At 41.5% G+C, this 19648-nt stretch overlaps 1 protein-coding gene and 1 long non-coding RNA gene across 6 annotated transcripts in view; one reads left to right on the top strand and one right to left on the bottom strand.

Moving 5' to 3' along the window:
• MAML2 (mastermind like transcriptional coactivator 2) overlaps positions 1-19648 on the top strand; it is a 334486-nt gene that overhangs the window by 230839 nt on the left and 83999 nt on the right. For both annotated transcript variants that reach the window (XM_001497899.7, XM_070272658.1), the window contains exon 2: positions 168-1697. In XM_001497899.7, coding sequence (XP_001497949.4) covers positions 168-1697 — 1530 coding nt within the window. The remainder of the gene's footprint in view (positions 1-167; positions 1698-19648) is intronic.
• Positions 13385-19648, bottom strand: part of LOC111774446 (uncharacterized) — a 127961-nt gene continuing 121697 nt past the window's right edge. For 2 of the 4 annotated variants that reach the window (XR_011440415.1, XR_002809440.2), the window contains one exon: positions 13385-18826. This is a non-coding gene — a long non-coding RNA (uncharacterized lncRNA). The remainder of the gene's footprint in view (positions 18827-19648) is intronic. The other 2 variants (XR_011440417.1, XR_011440416.1) reach the window with 2 other exon arrangements.

Here is a 19648-nt window from a genome sequence, read left to right as displayed (position 1 = left end):
ATCATATCCCAGACTGTGTATTATTTTCCAGATTGGTGCCTTTTTCTTTTTTGAATTTATCCTATGTATAAATGGAAGACACATTTAAATATTATGTGGCTTTTGATTACAAGCATATCAGGATTCATATCTCATATTTTCTTTTTTATTTCCCCTCTGTCTTTCAGCTCCAGGGTTCCTTGAAAAGAAAACAGGTAGTTAACCTGTCTCCTGCCAACAGCAAGAGGCCCAATGGCTTTGTCGACAACTCATTCCTGGATATGAAAAGAATCCGTGTTGGGGAGAATCTCTCTGCAGGACAAGGGGGCCTCCAAGTAAATAATGGACAAAGTCAGGTTATGTCGGGGACCTTGCCCATAAGCCAAGCACCCCTGAGAAAGCCTAACACTCTGCCTCCACATGCGCATTCTCCGGGCAGTGGTATGTTTAACATGGGCCTAAAGGAGGTGAAGAAGGAACCAGGAGAGACTCTGTCTTGCAGTAAGCACATGGATGGCCAAATGACCCAGGAGAATATTTTTTCTAATAGGTATGGAGATGACTCTGGAGAGCAGCTGATGGATCCTGAGCTGCAGGAACTGTTCAATGAACTGACCAACATATCTGTGCCTCCCATGAGTGACCTTGAGCTGGAGAACATGATCAATGCCACCATAAAGCAGGATGACCCATTTAACATTGACTTGGGTCAGCAAAGCCAGAGGAGCACTCCCAGGCCCACCTTGTCTATGGAGAAGACAGTGATCAAAAGTGAATACTCACCCGGCCTGACCCAGGGCCCCTCGGGCTCTCCTCAGTTGAGGCCCCCATCAGCTGGGCCTGCATTCTCTATGGCCAACTCTGCCCTTCCCACTTCATCCCCAATCCCTTCAGTCCCTCAGAGCCAGGCTCAGCCTCAGACAGCCTCAGGAGCAAGCCGAGCCCTGCCGAGCTGGCAGGAAGTATCCCACGCCCAACAGCTCAAACAGATAGCTGCCAATCGTCAGCAGCATGCCCGGATGCAACAGCACCAGCCTACCAACTGGTCAGCCTTGCCCTCTTCTGCTGGGCCATCCCCAGGCCCATTTGGGCAGGAAAAAATCCCCAGCCCTTCTTTTGGTCAGCAGCCATTCAGCCCACAGAGCTCCCCCATGCCTGGGATAGCTGGCAGCAGCAGCCAGTCAAAAGTAATGGCTAACTACATGTACAAGGCCAGCCCCTCGGCCCAGGGAGGACACCTGGATGTACTCATGCAGCAAAAGCCTCAGGATCTCAGTCGAAGTTTTATTAATAACCCGCACACAGCCTTGGAGCCCCGTCATGGCAACACCAAGCCTTTGTTCCATTTTAACTCAGATCAAGCAAGCCAACAGATGCCTTCTGTTTTGCCTTCCCAGAACAAGCCTTCTCTCCTCCACTACACCCAACAGCAGCAGCAGCAGCAGGGCTCAATTTCAGCTCAACAACAACAACAGCAGCAGCAGCAGCAACAGCAGCAGCAGCAGCAGCAGCAACAGCAGCAGCAGCAACAACAACAGCAGCAGCAACAGCAGCAGCAACAACAGCCACAGCAGCCAACATCCCAGCCCACACAACCTCTATCAAGTCAGCCTTTGCTAAGATCACCCTTGCCACTTCAGCAAAAGATCCTGCTTCAGAAAATGCAGAATCCACCCATCACAGGACTGGGGTATCAAGTCTCCCAACAACACAGACAGGTAAGGGCTCTACTACTCCAAACACAGGGCACCCAGAGACCATCTAGCTTGGTCATTATGCTTTGGTTACCATTATGTTTGTGTTGGAACAGGAGCAAGACTACAAAGACATAGTGGTTCTGACGGATTCATGTGACGACCTCATGAAGCCTGGTTCATTTGGGGTATCTGGAGGCATGTAGTATTTCCTTGTAGGGCATTACTGTCATTGGGATCTGTAGTGATCAAAGGCTCTTGCTTATTAAGAATGTTGCATTATGATTTATGAGTTTAGTGACATGTCCAGTTGTCAATAAGATTGTGATTTACCCAATGTTTATGCATCCAGTTGCTAAATTGGCACCTACCATGTGCACACTGTGGTGATTGTGCTGACTATTGAATAAGGCCAGACATGATATTAAGAGTATTTAATGACCATACTACACCCACACCAACCAATTGAAATGTCTAAAGGTCCAACCCATCATAATAGGTCCTGCTGTGACTCCATGTTGGTACATGAGGGCTTAGTATCAACCTTAAATAAGGCATGGTCCCTGTGTGCAAGTACAGTCTGGAGAGCAAGACAGGCTTTAAAAACTATCATTTCAATACTGAGTGGAAAGGGTAATGATATGACAGCACAGAGCTTGGGTATCTTACCCAGCGAAAGGAAATCAGGGAAGGCTTCTGGAAAAAGTAATGCCTGAGTTAAGTGTTAAAGAATGAAATCATCACAACTACAAACAGAAAAAAAATCTGTGGTTATCTTATACTCTGTGGTTACCATATAACAGAGGTTTTATTCTGCCCCAAACATAAGTAGTACGGCAAGATAGCTCTGTGCCTCCAGAGCACGTACTGGTGCGTAAGCTCTGATCCCTAGGGAACTTGAAAGAGGAAACTCTTCCTGGAGGGAAGAAAGTCTGAATGTTGCTTTGTGCATGTAATTTGACAGGTCTGCATCAGTGTCCAAGTACAAAGATAGCACGTTACATGTCAAAACAATATGTCAGGACAGTATGACAGTGCAGAGCCTAATTCCAATCCCATTCCTAGTGTAGTTTTCATGGCCACTGCCCAGAAGAGAATGCCGTGAGCACCACAGACTGTGACCCAGCTAACCTTTGCCCTAGATGTGTACAAAGAGAAAACCAGACTCAACTAGAATTCAAGAGCTGTGCACCAAGTAAAGTTTTCAGCTCTTATCCATTTGTGTGTCTTTTAAAATTATAGATTATGAAGAATGGATTTAGAGTCATGTGTATAATTTACAAAGTTCCATTTTTAATACACATAAATTGGAGATAACTTAAAAACAAACAGCATTGTGGAACTATTTTCTAATGTTATCTGTAGCCATTTTGATTTGAATCAATCTTGGTTCAAATTCTTACTCTGACATTCACTAGCTGTGTGACCTCAACCAAGTCGTTGAACTTCTCTAAGTCTCAGCTGCCTCACCTGTAAAAGTGATAATAATATATCCCAGGATTTTTTGAGAATGAAATGAGGTAATTCTCCACTCAGTGTCTAGAAAAAGGTGGCTATTATGATGATAATTATGGAAAGAGCCATACATGACATCAAAATATTTTTAACAAGTATTACCATTATGTAGGAAAGGCATCGAAGTAAGTCTTAAATTCTAACACAATTATTATTGGAGGAATAAAAGAGAACTATCCCTAATTCTTCCACTATCCAGCACTGTGAGGAGTGGGGAGCACTTTACCCTCCCTAGGCCCAGACTTCTGACCATAAAAATGGAGAAAATAAATAATGAGATATTAATATGAGTTAGCATTTATTGAGTATTTACTCTATAAAGGGATGACTTCTGTCTCCTTTACTTGTGGTATCTTTTACTTGTGGTATCTCATGTCACCCATATAAAGGAAATACCATTATTCTCATCTTACAGGTGAGGGAGTTGAGGTACAGAGAGGTTAAATAACTTTCCTAAAGTCACACAGATAATAAGTAGCAGAACCAGGATTTGGATGGTCTACTTTGAAGGTTGTGCTATACAACTCAAAGGTAGGATTTGTTGGGAAATGAGTGACCACTTGTAGATCATGTGGAATTCTCAAAAGGAATATTTCTTATAATATTGAGCCATATTTACATCATCTACATAGTAGATTAAGTCCTTTGAGGATAGAGAAAGTCTTAAATCTTTAACTTTCAGAGCTGTTTAAAAAAAAAATCAAAAATATCTGTGTGGGGGCTGCCCTGGTGGTGTGGTGGTTAAGTTTGTGTGCTCTGCTTCTGCAGACCAGGGTTCACAGGTTCAGGTCCTGGCATGGACCTACACACTGCTCATCAAGCCATGCTGTGGCAGCATCCCACATATAAAACAGAGGAAGATTGGCACAGATGTTAGCTCAGCAACAATCTTCCTCAAGCAAAAAGATGATTGGCAGCAGATGTTAGCTCAGGGCCAATCTTTATCACCAAAAAAACAGCTGTGACTGTTGACCTTCCTGAGCGTGAACATTATGGAGCTAACCAATAAACAGTTTACAATGGGAAATATATCTCTTTGGTGCCCTCTTAGCCCTTCTTTGGGAGTCTTCCTGCCACCTCCAACATCCTCTGTCCTCTTTCTGGCTCTACTGCTCAGATCAACAAATGTACACCATCTCCTGACCTCTTAGTCCCCACCGTAGTTTCCAGGATCCAAGCACACTGATGGGTGCTAATGGCCAAATCAACAAACATCTTCCAATGCCTTAGATAATTTTTTTTCATATCCTAGTGCATATGACACATATGATGCCAATTCCCTCTTTTCAAGAAGGCCCTTAAAAAATGGTAGAAATAGTCATAGCATTTCAAGCTAAAGACCTCTTCTACAGACTAATGGACCTTCTAATGGGCAATGGCTACCCATTTAAAGCCTTATCCCAACTTTGTAGATTGAATCACATTGTTCCTTCAGCTCAACAAATCTGTAAGGTATGACTCTGAAGTCCTGTGTCTGAGTTGTGAGCAAGTATACCAGAGCTCTATAGTCAAATAAGTGTTGCCTTCTCTAAAGCATTCACCTTTGGTGGGTTGGACCCATTTTAATAATGGTGCTATTGTTCCATACAGTTATAGAAATTTTCTCTGAGAATTGTCTTCACAGCTTTTAGCTCATTGAATGGATCATTACCATTACAATAATATGCATCCTGTCAGGGTGATTTTTGAAAACAGTCAAGTTGGGTAATGCTGGTTTGGGTCAAAAAAAAAGGAATAGCTGTGGTGCGATAGGACTGCATATCAAGTTTTGTTTGTGAACTTTCTCTGAAAGCAATAAAGAAAATAAATGAGTTGCTTCCCAAGATGACAATTTTGAGAAGCATCGTTCATTTGGATGTACATATTTCTAAGGTTTTTCTAATTCTTATTGTCTCATCTAGTATATTGCCAAGTATTCCCAACTCAGAGAGAGTAGTTTTAACTCTACCATCCATTGTATGCAGTACAAATATGTGTTCCCATTTCAGATTAGCTAAATCTCTGCTACTCATGACCAAAGTCATGGGAGGGGAGACATTGGGAATTAAGCAACTCCTAAGTTTGTGAACTAAAGCATCCTAAATGAAAACACTAGTTATGAGTTTTTTTCTGCTTCTCATATGCACTTTGTTTCGAACATAAGAAGATTTACTACAGGATTTGCTAACTGGAGCCCTTTAGCTTTGGGAATAGTGGAAATCTTGGCTTTCCACTAAAAAATGGTAGATTGAATTTGTTGACCAGTTGCTTGTAATTTATCCAGTAGAGTGTGCAGAAATGGCCTTTTCTTCACCTTTCAGAACTCCAAACCTAGACAGATCTGCATGCTCAGGCAGAAACTAAATTTGGGACATTCCCATGCCACTCTCCCTTTACTGGGTATCCACCTCGGTTCTCCTAGATGTGAATGGCACCTGAGAGACAGATGCAGCATAATCGAATTTTTGGAGACATCTTTATTGTTCCATGCCTGAGATTGTTCTAAGTAATCCCTTCTCTGCATACTGAGAGAGCAAATGGTACTTGGTGTTTCACAAAATGTCTTCAGTGACTGTCTTGCTAATGTTTGGGGTTTGCAAATGGAAATGTCTCCTGGCTATAATTTTCCTTCCTTTCTGATTTGAAGGTTATGGGAGAGGGCAGGAGAGGGATGCATGCAGTTCTGATTTATCTTCGAGTCACTGAACAACTTGTTTAAGGTGTGAAAGACTTATTGGTTGACCACGGCTCATGAAAGTTCAATCTGAAAGCCCTAACCTCTTGAACCAAAAAGTGATCTTTTTCAGACCTCTATAATCAGACATTTCAAAGTGTGAATTTTTTTCTAACATTAGATCCATGAAACTCGAGTAGAGTCTATATTTGGTTTAGAATTCTCCCATCTCTAAAAATTCTGAGAGGGAAGGCAGCCAGTGAATGGATGGTTTGTTATGACCGAAACATAAATTTGTACATTTCCTCTACAGTTTAAAGCCAAGCTCCTCAATCATATATTAAGAACCTCACCCTTCTCTGTCTACCTAGCCAAGTTTATCTTTCACTGCTCTACATATCAACTCTTGGCATAAATCAGGCAAGTCTCCTAAAGTTCTCCTCTCCTCATCTTTAAGGTAATTTTGTATATATCTGATCTGAAAGGTGAACACTCAGAAAATTTTTTCCCAATTGGCCTTGGTGAGGGTGGAGGAATCACTGTGGCTCTCATATACTGACAAATCCTTGTAATTGTCCAGTGAAAGTGCCAGAGAAGAGATAGAACTTTGAATTAACTGGGAATGCCTTTCCTAATGGGAAAATAATTAAGAATTCCGTGTTCTGCAACAATATAGTATCCAGCCCATCCTTTTCCTGGGGGCTAGAGGTTGGCTACACGGTCAGCCAATTAGGCTAGCACTAGGGTTTGGGTTTAGGGGCTAGAGTGAAGTCAGAGGAAGTCAGAATCATGGAGGGCCAAAGACAAAACCAAGCCCACATCCTAAAAATGCTGGGAAACAAAATCAGTCAGTACATTCAGAATCCGGGAGTGAATCTAAAAGATGGTAACAAACCTATGGCCACAGGCAAAGTATAAATGACCTGAAATCTAGAGTGTAGTTACGATAGAGACCCAAGAGTTGCTAGATGATTATTGCGAATGACCTTTGACCGTCTGGTAATTTCATTTCCATTGTGACTCACCTTGGCTAGGTTATGCTGGCAAAAGGGAAAAGGGCTGGTGCAGACATACTGAGGTTGTCCATGGCAGACAAGGAGCATTATGTCTGCATTTTCATTTTACCTTTAATATTTCATCATTTATCTTTCAGGTTTACAAAGGAAACAAAAATTTGTTTTTAATATTCCATGACACTGGTGCTAAAGCCAGGATCCAGAGTGAATTTCCAGACACGTATGTTAATGTAATTTGTATCAAAGAATCTTGATTGGAAAAATTAGCAGAAAGGATTTTGCATGTGTTTTGTTAGTTGGTTTGTTCATTTTAATATTAGTACCCACACTGTGCCATACACAGATAACTCAAATGGTAGATATTATCAACCCTTTCTTTACAGGTAGAAATTATCAACCCCTTTTTTTTTCCACAGGTGAGGACTTTGAGGCTCAGAGAGGTTAAATAATTTGCTGAGAGTTGCAGTTAGTAACTGGTCTGATTTTAAGCCCAGTACTATTAACTATTACTCTGCCTAAGTTAAGGAAATGGATAGAGGTGGTTTGGGTTGTGCTAACAGGGCCTTTTTTTGTGATATCTGTTTGAAATTTCGCTGTTGTGTGCATTTCCAGTCTATTTCTACCTCAGGGAAAATTTAAGCCAATTCTGCTGCAGGGAGGGATTTTCAGACAAATTCACTGAAGCTGCCTTATCTGAATCCACAGATCTCTGTGTTTCCTGATTGGCCCAACCAGGAGCCATGAACTAAAGAATCCAGGCTAAATTGAGTACTGCTCCATTCTCAACTCTAGCAATAGTTTTTATTCATTCATTCAAGAAATACTTGTTGAGTGCCTCCTGTATGCCAGGGACAATTCTGGATATTGATACTATAGCTGAGAACAAAGTGTGCTATTGTAAGTGGAAAAATAAAATTGTTAAAAACGAAATAATCAGAGAGTGTTTCCAAACTGAGCTATTTTCATCATATTGCAGGTTTATTCTTGCTTCTGTTGCTAGGCTGATTTGCTGCTGGGCTTCTTGGTACCTCTGATCCCAGATAAAAATGGAAAAAACCCAAGGGAGTTCTATGTGATTTAGTTTTTTAAAGCAAAAAATCCAAGGGTTTTGTTAGATTTTTTAAATGATAAAGAAAATTCACTCACTCTCTTTTTCTTTAACATGGTCCATCAAGATTTAAGAACCTGTTCAGGGTCATTGTTAAAGTTTCGCCATAGGGTGAAACCATAATTCTTGTATGCATTCATTCATTCACATGATAAAAATTTATTGAGCAACTACAATGTGCCAGGAATTGGAAATTAAAAGATTAAGTGATTCAAAGAACCCTCTTTGCACCCATCTAAAATATTAGGAAGGCGTAGTCCCTCCCCTCAAAGAGCTTTTAATCTGAAGGAGACATCCATCCCAGATATTTATTGGATTCCCATTGGGTGCATACATTACGTTGCCCTGATCCTTAACAATCCACTCTCTATAGTAACTGAGGCCAAATCACGTGGGCCTTTCCTCTAAATCTACAAATTCAACTTTGAACATGTTATTTAACGTTTTACACAATAGAACTCTATTTGCTGAATACTCCACTTTCAATGTTATTTTATTTTGTCTTCCTGGTATGTAATAGCCCAGAGCACAATGGAGTGAATTGGCATAAAGCAACAATCAACTTCTGTATCCCTCAATAAAGAAATAAACACAATAACAAGAAGAACATGTTAGCCTTGGGATCATAATACGTAGGGTTTAAAAACACAGTTAGGGGAATGGCTTCTATTATTCTCATTCCAAGGTCTTTGTCCGTGTGTTGCATCCATCAATAAGAGCTGTGCATTTAAAGCATTAGAGGGTAATTAAGCCTGTTGAATACCAAGTTTCCAACTAGGAAAAAAGGGGTATGAGGTTAAGAAATAGATTTGATCCTGGAGATGGAAATGCAAGAGGGTTAATGGAAAATCTGACAGATATTTAACTGTAATGTGCATTAATGTAGGTGACTCAAACAATCCCCTTTGCACCCATTCTAATTAGTCTTGCCTCTTCTGATCAGATGTCAGTTGTTATCAGTTTGGTAGAGGGGGGTGGTGGTTTCTTTTTGTGAAATTGAAAGGAAGCAAAAACCTGTTTAGCCAGTGTACTAATCAGTAAATTTTCACATTAAGGGTTAATTAAAGTCGGGCGCAAAGACTGGAGATTCAGAAGGTGTTTACTATAAGGAGTTCTGGGTTGGAAACAGAAGACTGCACACATGTTTAGACTGCTGGGTTCAGAGAGATGTAATGTGAGTGAATCATCGTACTCTTTTACATTGTGTTTTAAACAGGGAAGACCAAACTTACACACACACACGCACACACGCACATACACAGCCTCGGCAGCACTCCGGATACTAATTAGAGAATTCTGGCTGAATATTTGCATTTTATTCAATGAATCTGAACAAAACAGTGGCACCTTATCCTCCAAACAATAAATTGAGTACAGCATAATAGAGGGAAGCCAATGACTACTTTCCTGTGCATCCTGCAAAATCAAGTTTCAAGGTCCCGAGGATGAAAGAATGGGGGTGGTTGACCTGTTTCCCTTTCTTTCTACTGCTAATTCCCTCCACCCTGAATCACTGGCATTTTCCACAGTTTGCTTTTCACAGGAGCTTAAGTACAGCTCCACCTTTAGGAAACATGAACTTCATAAACAGGGAGGTTTTTGGCCCTACTTCTCGGTAGTCCACAGGTCTGCGTGGGTGAGCACAGGAGTGTGTGGGCCTCACATTCTGGTCTTTGGCTCACATCTCTACTCTGTGTCTCTGGGTTTTTGTCCCCTTCTCCCTCCCCTTGGTGGTACCCTCTTCTCTTTTATCCATTCCCCACACACCAATTTTGAGCTCACCTCTTTTGCCTGACCTCCCTGAGACCTGTTCTATGGCAGGCCTTGAAAGGGGGTGCTGAGGACATTTAGCCACTGGAGTTGTTATTGGCAACAAGGATGAAGAGACTTTTCCTGGAAAAGGATCCATGTTGGGGAGAGCCCTGAGGCTAATGAGCTGGCAGGCCCATCTCTATGTCCACAAGACTCTGGTACAGATGAATGAATTCTGAGTGGACATACCCATGGGCGAAACATCCAGAATAGTTTTGACCATTGTCCATTCTCACTTCAAGTGCTTGCTAACTGACCTGCCTCCTGCCAGTCTCACCAGCCTGCAACCAGAATATTCTTAAGTGGGAATTTGTTCATGTCTGTCACTTTCCTAAGCCCCTTAAATGATTTTCATTTTCTCAGAATGAAATCCAACTCATTAGGTGGCTTATAAACCCTGTATGACCTCGCTCCTGCCAAACACTCCAGATTTATTGGTTTCCATTCCCAGCTTTCTTCTTCCCTTTACTCCCAAGCATTTACCCATCTTCTCCCTCAAACTTAGACACACTCCAGCTCCCTCCATAAAAAGTGTCCTCCAATTCCAGAAAAGTACCATGCTTTCTTTCACCCTCACATCTTCAAATATGCCGTTCCTCCTGCCTGGAGCATTTTTCTGCTCTAGTCTGCCTGGCCAACCTAACCTCAAGCTTTCTCAGTCTCAGCTAAGACATTTCCTCCAGAAGATTTCTGTGGCCTCCCAATCTAGATTAGCTCCCATCCTATATTTTCTGGGAGCTCCCTCTATTTCCTCTCTTTTAGCAGGTGTCACCCCTCATATATCTTTGTTCTTCCTGAACTAGACTGCAAGCTACTTGAAGGCAGGGATTGTGTCCATCTTGTTCACCATTGTAGTCCAACCCCTAACATGTCTACTATGTTGTAGGCACCCAAAACATATTTGTTGAACAAATGAATTGTATCATTGCCCCATCATCCTTTCTAATACTCTGGGGATTTAAGGATGCCAACACTTCACCCTCTCCTCCTCAGAAGGTAGGAACAGCCGCTAGCACTCCCACCTTCCTCCATACCAAGTCTGCCCTTAAAACACCATCTGCCCACAGACCTGCACCAACAGTTCTAGTTGTCGTGGCTGGAAAGCAGAGAAATCACTCTCAGCTGCCATGTGGATTAAACCTGTGGAAGGAGATTCTGCAGAGGCGCTTTAGCTGGAGGCTGGACTGACCTATATCCTGGGGAATGATGAGGGTCTATTCCAAGTGATTCTTTTATTTCAATGGAACATCAATAATTTACCAATAGGGACCAAGACACAATCTCTGCCCATAAGTAATTGGTAGAAACAAGTGATTATAATGTACTGTTATAAGGTTTCTGATAGAAGTTACCATAAGGTATTCTGAGAACACAGAGATGAATCACCTAGTATAATCATGGGAACCAGAAAAGGCTTCCTGGAGGAGCAGTATCATCTACGTGTCTACCTCAAGGAAGAATAGGAGTTGGTGAGGTGGAAGGGGAAAAGCCTACCAGACGGAGCTGAGTTCTTTTGGATGAGTCCAAGTAGTTCAGTATAGGGTGACTAGAGTGCAAGGTCAAGAGAGGAGAGACTAGAGAGGTAAACAGGGGTCAGATCATGAGGAGCCTTATAAACCATAGTAAGGAGTTCAGAAATTCATCTTGAGGGCGATAGAAAATTATGGAAAAAATTGAATGGAGTGTTTTTGAGCAGAGGCATAACTTGTGCCTACCACAGGGTAGTTGCTTAATTCAATCATGTTTAATGTTAAAGAATTAGATTTGCTCTTCAGAAAAGTCACTCTAGTTACAGTATAGAGAACATGCAGGAGGGGCTCAGGCCAGGGGAAAGGAGAGCTTCACAAGGAGATTTCTATGCCAAGACCATTTCAGAGATTTCCAATGTGGAGTTGCTGTGGGCCCAGGCAGCTCCCCACTTCTGCCATCCTCAGGGTGTCTCTGCACACTCACCTGTCTTCTCTCTCATTCTCTCCCTTACCCCTCACATTCCCCTTCTCTAAAACCAACACTGTATTTCAGCTCTTGCTCCAGATGACTTGTTCCATGAATTATCATCTCATATGTCTTTATTCTCTCCTTTCTATCTTCAAACATGCTCAAGCCACCAGCATCCTTCAAAAATAACTTTCCATCAACCCTCTTACTCTTTTGACCCCCAATTCCCCAGTTACCAGGCTCAGCACCTCTGCAGTCAGTATAATTCCTCTCTCTCCCTTAGGCCCACATTCCCAGGTGCTACTACAGATACCACTGATGATCATCCACACCTGTTCCTCTTCTCCATCTCCACTGCTGCGACCACATGCTCACATTAATATAATACTCCCTTTGACCTCTTTCTTTCCGACTCCCTTGTCCTTCCCAGTCGTGGGCTGGACAGTGTGTCTAAGCAATTCTGCATTGCTCCATACTCCTTGGGGCCGAGGCCAGTAGTTGAGGTTCTAGTTATCTCTGTTGGTTTTTCCAGGCCTCCTCCCTGTAATTGCAGCTTTACCTCAGATCTAGTCACTCCCTGAGGTTCCACTTCACAGGACCAGCTCTCCTCCCTGTGAATGTCTTTTGCCAAACCACACCTTTTCCCTACTGGCTCAGCATCCTGTCCACCTGTTTAGACAGTTCTGAAGTGTCTTAGGACCCCAGCCTCTGGCCCTCTCTAGCCCCTGCCCTAACTGCCCATGTGGCTGTAATCACCCCTTCTCAGCTGTGAAACAAGTAGAGTTCATTTCTTCTTCCTCTAGTGCATACAACTTAGTGAAAACATTGTGTTTCCAGTAGAGTCCTTATATTGTATTATACTTTTGTTTAGGTATCTATTTGGTCCAGTGAACTGTGAATTCCTGGAGAGTTGGGACCATGGAATTTCTCTCTCTCCCTTCTGTACTCACCAAGCATTTTGTATGCTTCATTGCATTCATTGCTTTCTACTCTGAATTGTAGTTAAGTATATACATTAACCCCTCCACTAAACTGTAAGCTCCTTGAGTCCAGAGTCGGTATACAATTCATCTTTGTACCTCCAAAAGCTAATATAGTGCCTGAGAGAGAGTCCCAACACATGGATGTAGAAACAAGGAGAGGAGGGGAGAGCAAAGGAAGAGAGGAAAGAAGTTATGGGGGGTGTGTGTGTGTGTGTGTGTGTGATAGGATGTATGCTCTTGAAATCAAAGGAAAAGAAATAGGTTTGAATAATTTCTAATATCAGTCTAAATATTAATTGTACATTATTGAGAATTTATACATTGCTTACGTCTAAAAACTTGTAAGCATCTTAATGACCATATCGCCTTGGCCAAGTTACTTAAGTTCTCTGCAACTAAGCTGCACCATCTGTAAAATGAGAACAACAACACCTATTTTGCAGGATTATTGAAAAAATTCAGTGAAATAACCCATTAGACATACAACACATAGAGCCTGCACCTTGTAGGCAATTAACAAGTGTTAGCTTTCTTCTCTTTGCAAAATAAGGACCATTGGAACCAAATCCATTAAAACAATCCAAATTAAATGTTAGCAGACACTTGCAATGGGTGACTTCCAAAACTGAGCTCTCATTTAACTCTGAGTTTCCAGGCAACTGAGGCAGAAAGAAATGACATAGGGATATGAGTGTTCTTTTTTATTTTCTAATATAAAAGAAAGTGTGTAAGTTCATCAATGGAGGCAAACTTTCTCCTGGAAATGAATTCAAAGGTGCATTTATCTTTGGGGGAATTAGGTAACATGACAGACATCTTCCACTGGAAATTTTGCAAAGACACCATGACACTGTTTACTGTGATGTTTCTGTTATTAAGCCGCATCGTAAAATCCGAGGCCAAAATACTACATTTTAATTCAGCAAACACTTTTCCCTGGGAAGCTGAGATAATGTGGTACAGACGTAATATTTTCTGAAGCTCTGTTTCACTGCTTTTCACACTTTGTTTTAACAAGAATACTTCTTTTATCCCTTCCTGCTTTTCAGAGTTTTCCTAAGGCACTTCCCCGGAACCTTACGTTCCTTCAGGACCGGGTTTTCAAATGAGAGTTCTGGCTTGTCCCAAGAATAGAGTTTAGAAATCCTATAGGAATGCATAATTAAAATTCCCATTAGACTGCCTCACTCAAATATGAATTGTCTGCAATGAATCTCTGGCAAACCCAGGCATTGTGTAAAGTAGATTAGACCTGTGGAATGTCTACCTCACAATCAGATTTCAGGGAGAGTTTTTCAAAAGTCCTTTTAAGCTATAATCTTATCCCTCCAAATAGAACAAAAATATAAACTTCAGCTATGACCCCCTCAGCTGTCCAGACCAAGCTCATTAAAAATCACCATGAAAAAATTCAACAATTGGTATAGTTATTTATCATTCAACGAATATTTAAGCACCTCCTGTATACAGAAACCCATGCCAGCTGCTATGAGAAGTGTCATAAGTGGGGGATGCATGGGAATAAGAGATGACAACACATGAATTCTGGACCCAAACTTGTTGCTGAGTATTTTACCTTTAGTAATCGGACATGATTTACTTCCTTTGTTACAATTTTATCCTATAATTCTGAATTTTATGACTCTAAAATGCAATTACTGTCCTCATTTTTAAATTTAATTTTTATTTTTATCTAAGCAACACATGCAAATAATTTAAGAAGACAAATAGAGGTAAAATGCAAAAGCTATTACTTGGCCCCTCTTCCCTCACCCTTCTTTGTCTCTAGAGGAAACCACTTTCATCATTTTGGGTTGCATCTTCTGGTATTTACCATCACATTTCTAAACTCATCCAAACCTGATACCTCTTGATTTATGAATTTTAGGCAATATCTATTGCCTCTTCTTATAATGGATGAAGGTATTAGTTCTATTTCCAACCCTTTCTCCCTTTCCCGCTTTATCACAATATGGTGATGTCAAAAATTTGCTTAAGGCTATATCAATGTGTTCAGGTTTATGAAGACATAAAGAATGTTTACTGCTAAGACTAATAGTACACTGTAACTATAATTCCTTTTCAGGACTTAAGCGTCTAACTTTTTTTTCACTTATGAAGTTTCTTAGACTCTCTGGCTAAGTCTCCTCATACCATCCAACAGCTCAGTAAAACATCTCTCAATACATTTTCGACACTGTAATTCCTATCAGATCATCTGTTTGCTCCATTTTTTCCTGGGCACATCTCCCCAGCAGCCCTCCATCCCCAGCGACAATCCCAAGGGCTGGTCTCTGAGCCTGCTGCTACAGCTGTCATCCCAGGCCTTCGTGCCACTGTCCTGAGAATCCCTTCAACTCTTCCTTTTATCAGATTCCCTGTGTCTGGTCCCTTGTGTTTCTCCATTTGTTTGTTTATTTACTCTCTCATTTTGGTGGGCTGTGTCTGCTGGTAGCTTCCTGACAAAAGATGTGTGAAAGGTAAAATGTTGAAACTTTCAGAGAAATCATAACTCATGTGAGACAGTAAGAAAAAAAATTCAAAACATCAAGAAAGAAAATTGTTGAACATAGATGCTATCCTAGTAAGCATACTTGGTGTTACAGAGTGTGCAAAGAAAGGCTGAGAAAGAAACCTGCATTTTACTGAACACCTACTGTGTGCTAAGTGCTTTCTCTATGACATTCCTAATAATTTTCTCCTCTTTATATATGAAGAAGTTGAAAGCAGACTGGCTTGGTAATTTTCCTAAGTCACACAGCTATAAGGCAGCAGAACTTGGATTCAGATCCGTTTGTCTGCTTCTAGCCATGCTCCACACACTGCGTCTCTTAGCCAAAAAGCATAAATGCACATCTTTGCCCTCAAGAAGTTTATTCAACCGTCTTTAATCTAATGTCAGACAATTGCTATTTTCTGGCCCAATATGCTGCCCTTTTACCTTTGTGTGTGTGTGTGTTTGTGTGTGTGTGTATGTGTGTATGTGTGTAATTTAACTCTGGTTAATGCAACATCTATTTTCATAGGCCCATGTACATCAAGTTTTATTATAATATTTTTCTGTGAAGTTATGGAACAGAGCTATTTCCAAAGGAGATTTCAATTCTTTATCCCCCTCTATTTATTAAGGATTAGGCAGTTACAGTCTGATCTGGTTACAACTGAAAATATGTTAGTGGTTTTGCCCAGTCAGTTCATTTGCTGACATTTATCACATTTAGCGCCTGCCTAAGGGACATCCAGGATTATTGGTGGAGAATTAACTGAGTAGAAGGAATGACACATGCTTCTGGCTGTGTACCATACCAGCAGGTCACTCCAAGCTCTCATTCCCTGGAAATCGGTATTGATACCCCTCTCAAAAACAACAAAAAATCCGGTGAGTACAAAGGGTAGAAACTTAGGGAAGGATTTAAAAATGAATGAAAGAAGGTAGAATCATTGCTTTTGATGGAAAAGTTACTGACTAATATGCAAGCAAATATCATCGATGCATTTCATTCAGCTGGCACAGTTGAAGCCCTGTGATAGCTTTTCTCACCGCGAGGTCTTGACACTTGAGACACGGCTGTCATTAACAGAAGGGACTAATGGCACAGTAAGCTGCTGGGACTGGAGCAAAGGGACCACTCTCTCTGCACACTCCTGGCAGTGTTGTCTAGCAGCATCTTGGTTGCTGTTCCAGTATCACTATTCTCAGGAGCAGAAACATGAACCCTTTCATACAGTTAGAAATTAGAAGCAGGTAACTATTCTCTAAATAGCCTCCACTTTTGAAAGTCTTGAGTTCCAAAAGTTCATTTTTAATTCGGTTGTTTGGCACTCCTGGTGCATTTTTTCCATAGGAACAATTTTTTAAAAGTTTATTAAGTCCTCAGGCTAGGCTGTACAAAGTCTATTTGACTCATGTGGACATTGAGCTATTAAGAGTGCTAACCATGATTTCTTGAACATTACAGTATTAAAAATAAAAAAGATTTGTTCAAAGTACATTGATTGAGCCAGGCACAATGGAGGAATCAGGAATACAGTCTATTTAGTGAAACAGAGAATGACAGAACCCGAGAGAAATGTGAGTCCCAGGAGGGCACAGAGCACTTCGCTATGGAAACCACAGAGAAGGGGCTGCCTCAGGTTCTGAATGGAGGGCCTAGGAGCATTTTCAGCTTGGACCTCCATGGCAGAGGGAAGTAGGCCTTCAGACTAAGGAAAGGGGTAAATGAGATTAGCTAGGAAATCACCAGAGATGGGGCACAGAGCTCTTCATTTCTAGTGATCATTTACAGACAGTTATAGCTTGGCTACCACTTGAGTGCCTATCAGTGTCTATGCCTATTCACCTCTGTGTTGTGGACTGGATTTTATTTAATTTACCAAGATAAAACAGTTTTGAGCCATCAGTTCTATATCCATAGTCTATAAAGAGAGCCCTGGGCAGTAAAGGGCCCACCACCAAGGCAGCCAGGCCCAGTGGCCTTGCCAGGCTGTGCTCTGGACTCCACAGCAGCCCTGGGAGACAGGACCTGGTAGCGGAGGCTGGGCTTTGCCTGTGTGAATACAGTCCACAAAACTACTTGCTTCTGAAAAAGCAGTACTCTTACATCTATGATGATTCCTAAAATAAGGTTTTGACCCACATGTGTGGTGAAATTGAAATTGCCTACATAGTCAAAGCCAGAGAGAAAACCAGAGGGTCAGAAAGATGGGGTAAAAAGTAAGAAAGAGAGATCCCAAGGGAGAAATGAAAGGAAATTTAGGCCAAAAAAAATGCATTTCTGGTCATCTCTTCCGCTGTGGTAAAGATACTTTATAAGGCAATTTAAACTCTGATAACTTGCCTATTTCTGCTTACAAAAGCGGATGGAGTCTCAGCCATTCTCACAAATTTCTCCATTTGTTTTTCCTCCTCATGTTTCATTCAATTATTTTGGGGGAGGGGGGAGGGGGGCTATTGTAAAATTCTTTCACATTTTCTGAACACTTGAAATGGGGTCAAATCTAAATGGATATGAATTCAGCATGGATCCCAAGGCCCAAAGGTCAGGCTCCACTTGGACAGTTTTGACATGTAAAGCACTGCCAACATTCGTTTTTATGGAGCAGCAAGAGGGCTGAGCTGTGGGCTGGTGAAGATTTACCTAGATCTCATTTTCCTTGGACTCAGAGGCAAGAAGTTTCTAATCACCTGTGGATCTGCCTGAGCTGGGGAATATTGGGAACCCCTCCTTGGTCCAGGGTGGGTGCACGTGTTCTCCAAGGAAGCCAGAGGCAAATGGGTGAGAACCTTTCCAGACTGTTCCTTGGGAGTGTGAGGGCAGTCCTGACTTCCATGGGAATGGGATTCCCTGCCAAATTCAGATGCCGAGGCTTCCCTCAGGGACCACAGTCCAGCCCAAATGGAGGAAGTTGCTGTGAGAAGTTAAGCAGGCAGCTCTAAAGGGCTATGCTCATGTCTGTGTGTGTGTGTGTGTGTGTGTGTGTGTGTGAGAGAGAGAGAGAGAGAGAGAGAGAGAGAGAGACATGAGAGCATCCCTCCACCATCGTTTGCATTATAGTACATGTGGAATTTAAAATTTCACAGACAGGAATCAGTAAACAGAATAAGAGGGGAGCTGGCTTATCTCTCCAAGGCCATCATTTCTGCTCATGCATACATTACAAGATGCACACCATTCACACCTCCAGGTTTTAGGCATTTGTCTTTCACCCCTGAATCTGACCCGCTCGGCTCAGATGGTTTTGCAAATGACTGCGCTGATCACACCTCTTAGCAATAGAGTCAGAGTAACTTTCAGTTGTAATCCTTTTAAAATTAGAGTTTCTTCCACCTACTATTGCCCTGAGGTAGGAAAGAGGAGAATTTATTAACAAGTTGATTCCAAAAGTGGAGAGTTGGGACCCATAAAGTAGGGCCAACCAAGGTTCACTTCAGTATTCAAATTTAGGGGAGCGTGAGAAGATTGCACAATAAGACTAAATAGTGAAGATGTGTTAGCATGTGATCCTCATGAAAGATACCATCTGAACGGATTAGTAAAAGTAGAAACATTTTTCACATTGACCATTGTAGCAGATGACACATTAGACAGTATCTTCCCAGCCGCAAACCCCGCAGCTTTTCCAGTAACCTGAAAAGACAAAGAAAAAGAGAACTTGGGGAAACTCCTACTCATCAGTCAGGTTTCCCCTTCAACATCACTTCCTTTAGGAAGCTGGTCAGACAGATCCACCCCCACCCGACTTCCCCTAGCTCAGCTCTTCTCGCTCTTTATGTTATGCCTTCCAGAATGATCTGTCTTCTTCACTAGACAGTCTTCACTCCTAATCCCCAGCGGCCAGCACACTCCCCAGCACTTTGTAGGCACTTAAATAAGTGCTCAATGATTGATGGCGTATTGAGGGGGCTGCGTTAGGTCTTGGAGGATATGAAAATGAAGAAGATAGACTCCCTGCTCTGTCTGGGAGGGAGACAGACAGATCATAATAAGACATCATGCAACTTGCCAAACTTTGTAATACCTGTAAGAACAGCCTCTCTAAAGGAGAGCAAAGCGAAGGTTGAACTTTTGAGCACTCTAGTGATAAAAGAGACAACTATATTAGCTACTTCACTGATTTATTAACCTTACTAATAAGAAATAGTCAATAGAATCCTATTTCTTACATTTCAAGTTTGCTACCAGGATAGCACAATATCAATAATAATAGGCAATGGATTTCATTTGGGGGAATATTATATCAGGAAGAAAGCATGAAATATTACCAATATCTTCTCTGGAAAATCTATTTATTGGCTTTGTGGTATCTAACATTGTATTTTCTAAACTTCAGAACTGAAAGCTAATACATAATTGGCTTTGTAGTAAAGCTTTGAAGAGTGAAATAAAGACTCACACTCAAGTTTCTGCTTATATTTCTTTCTTGCCTACTCCTTCTGTCACTCTGTCATT

Source organism: Equus caballus, chromosome 7 (genome assembly GCF_041296265.1).
Source record: "Equus caballus isolate H_3958 breed thoroughbred chromosome 7, TB-T2T, whole genome shotgun sequence".
In the NCBI taxonomy this organism is placed as follows: Eukaryota; Metazoa; Chordata; class Mammalia; order Perissodactyla; family Equidae; genus Equus; species Equus caballus.
Note: the sequence above shows the minus strand (reverse complement) of the source record. Positions and strands in the feature narration are given on the sequence as shown.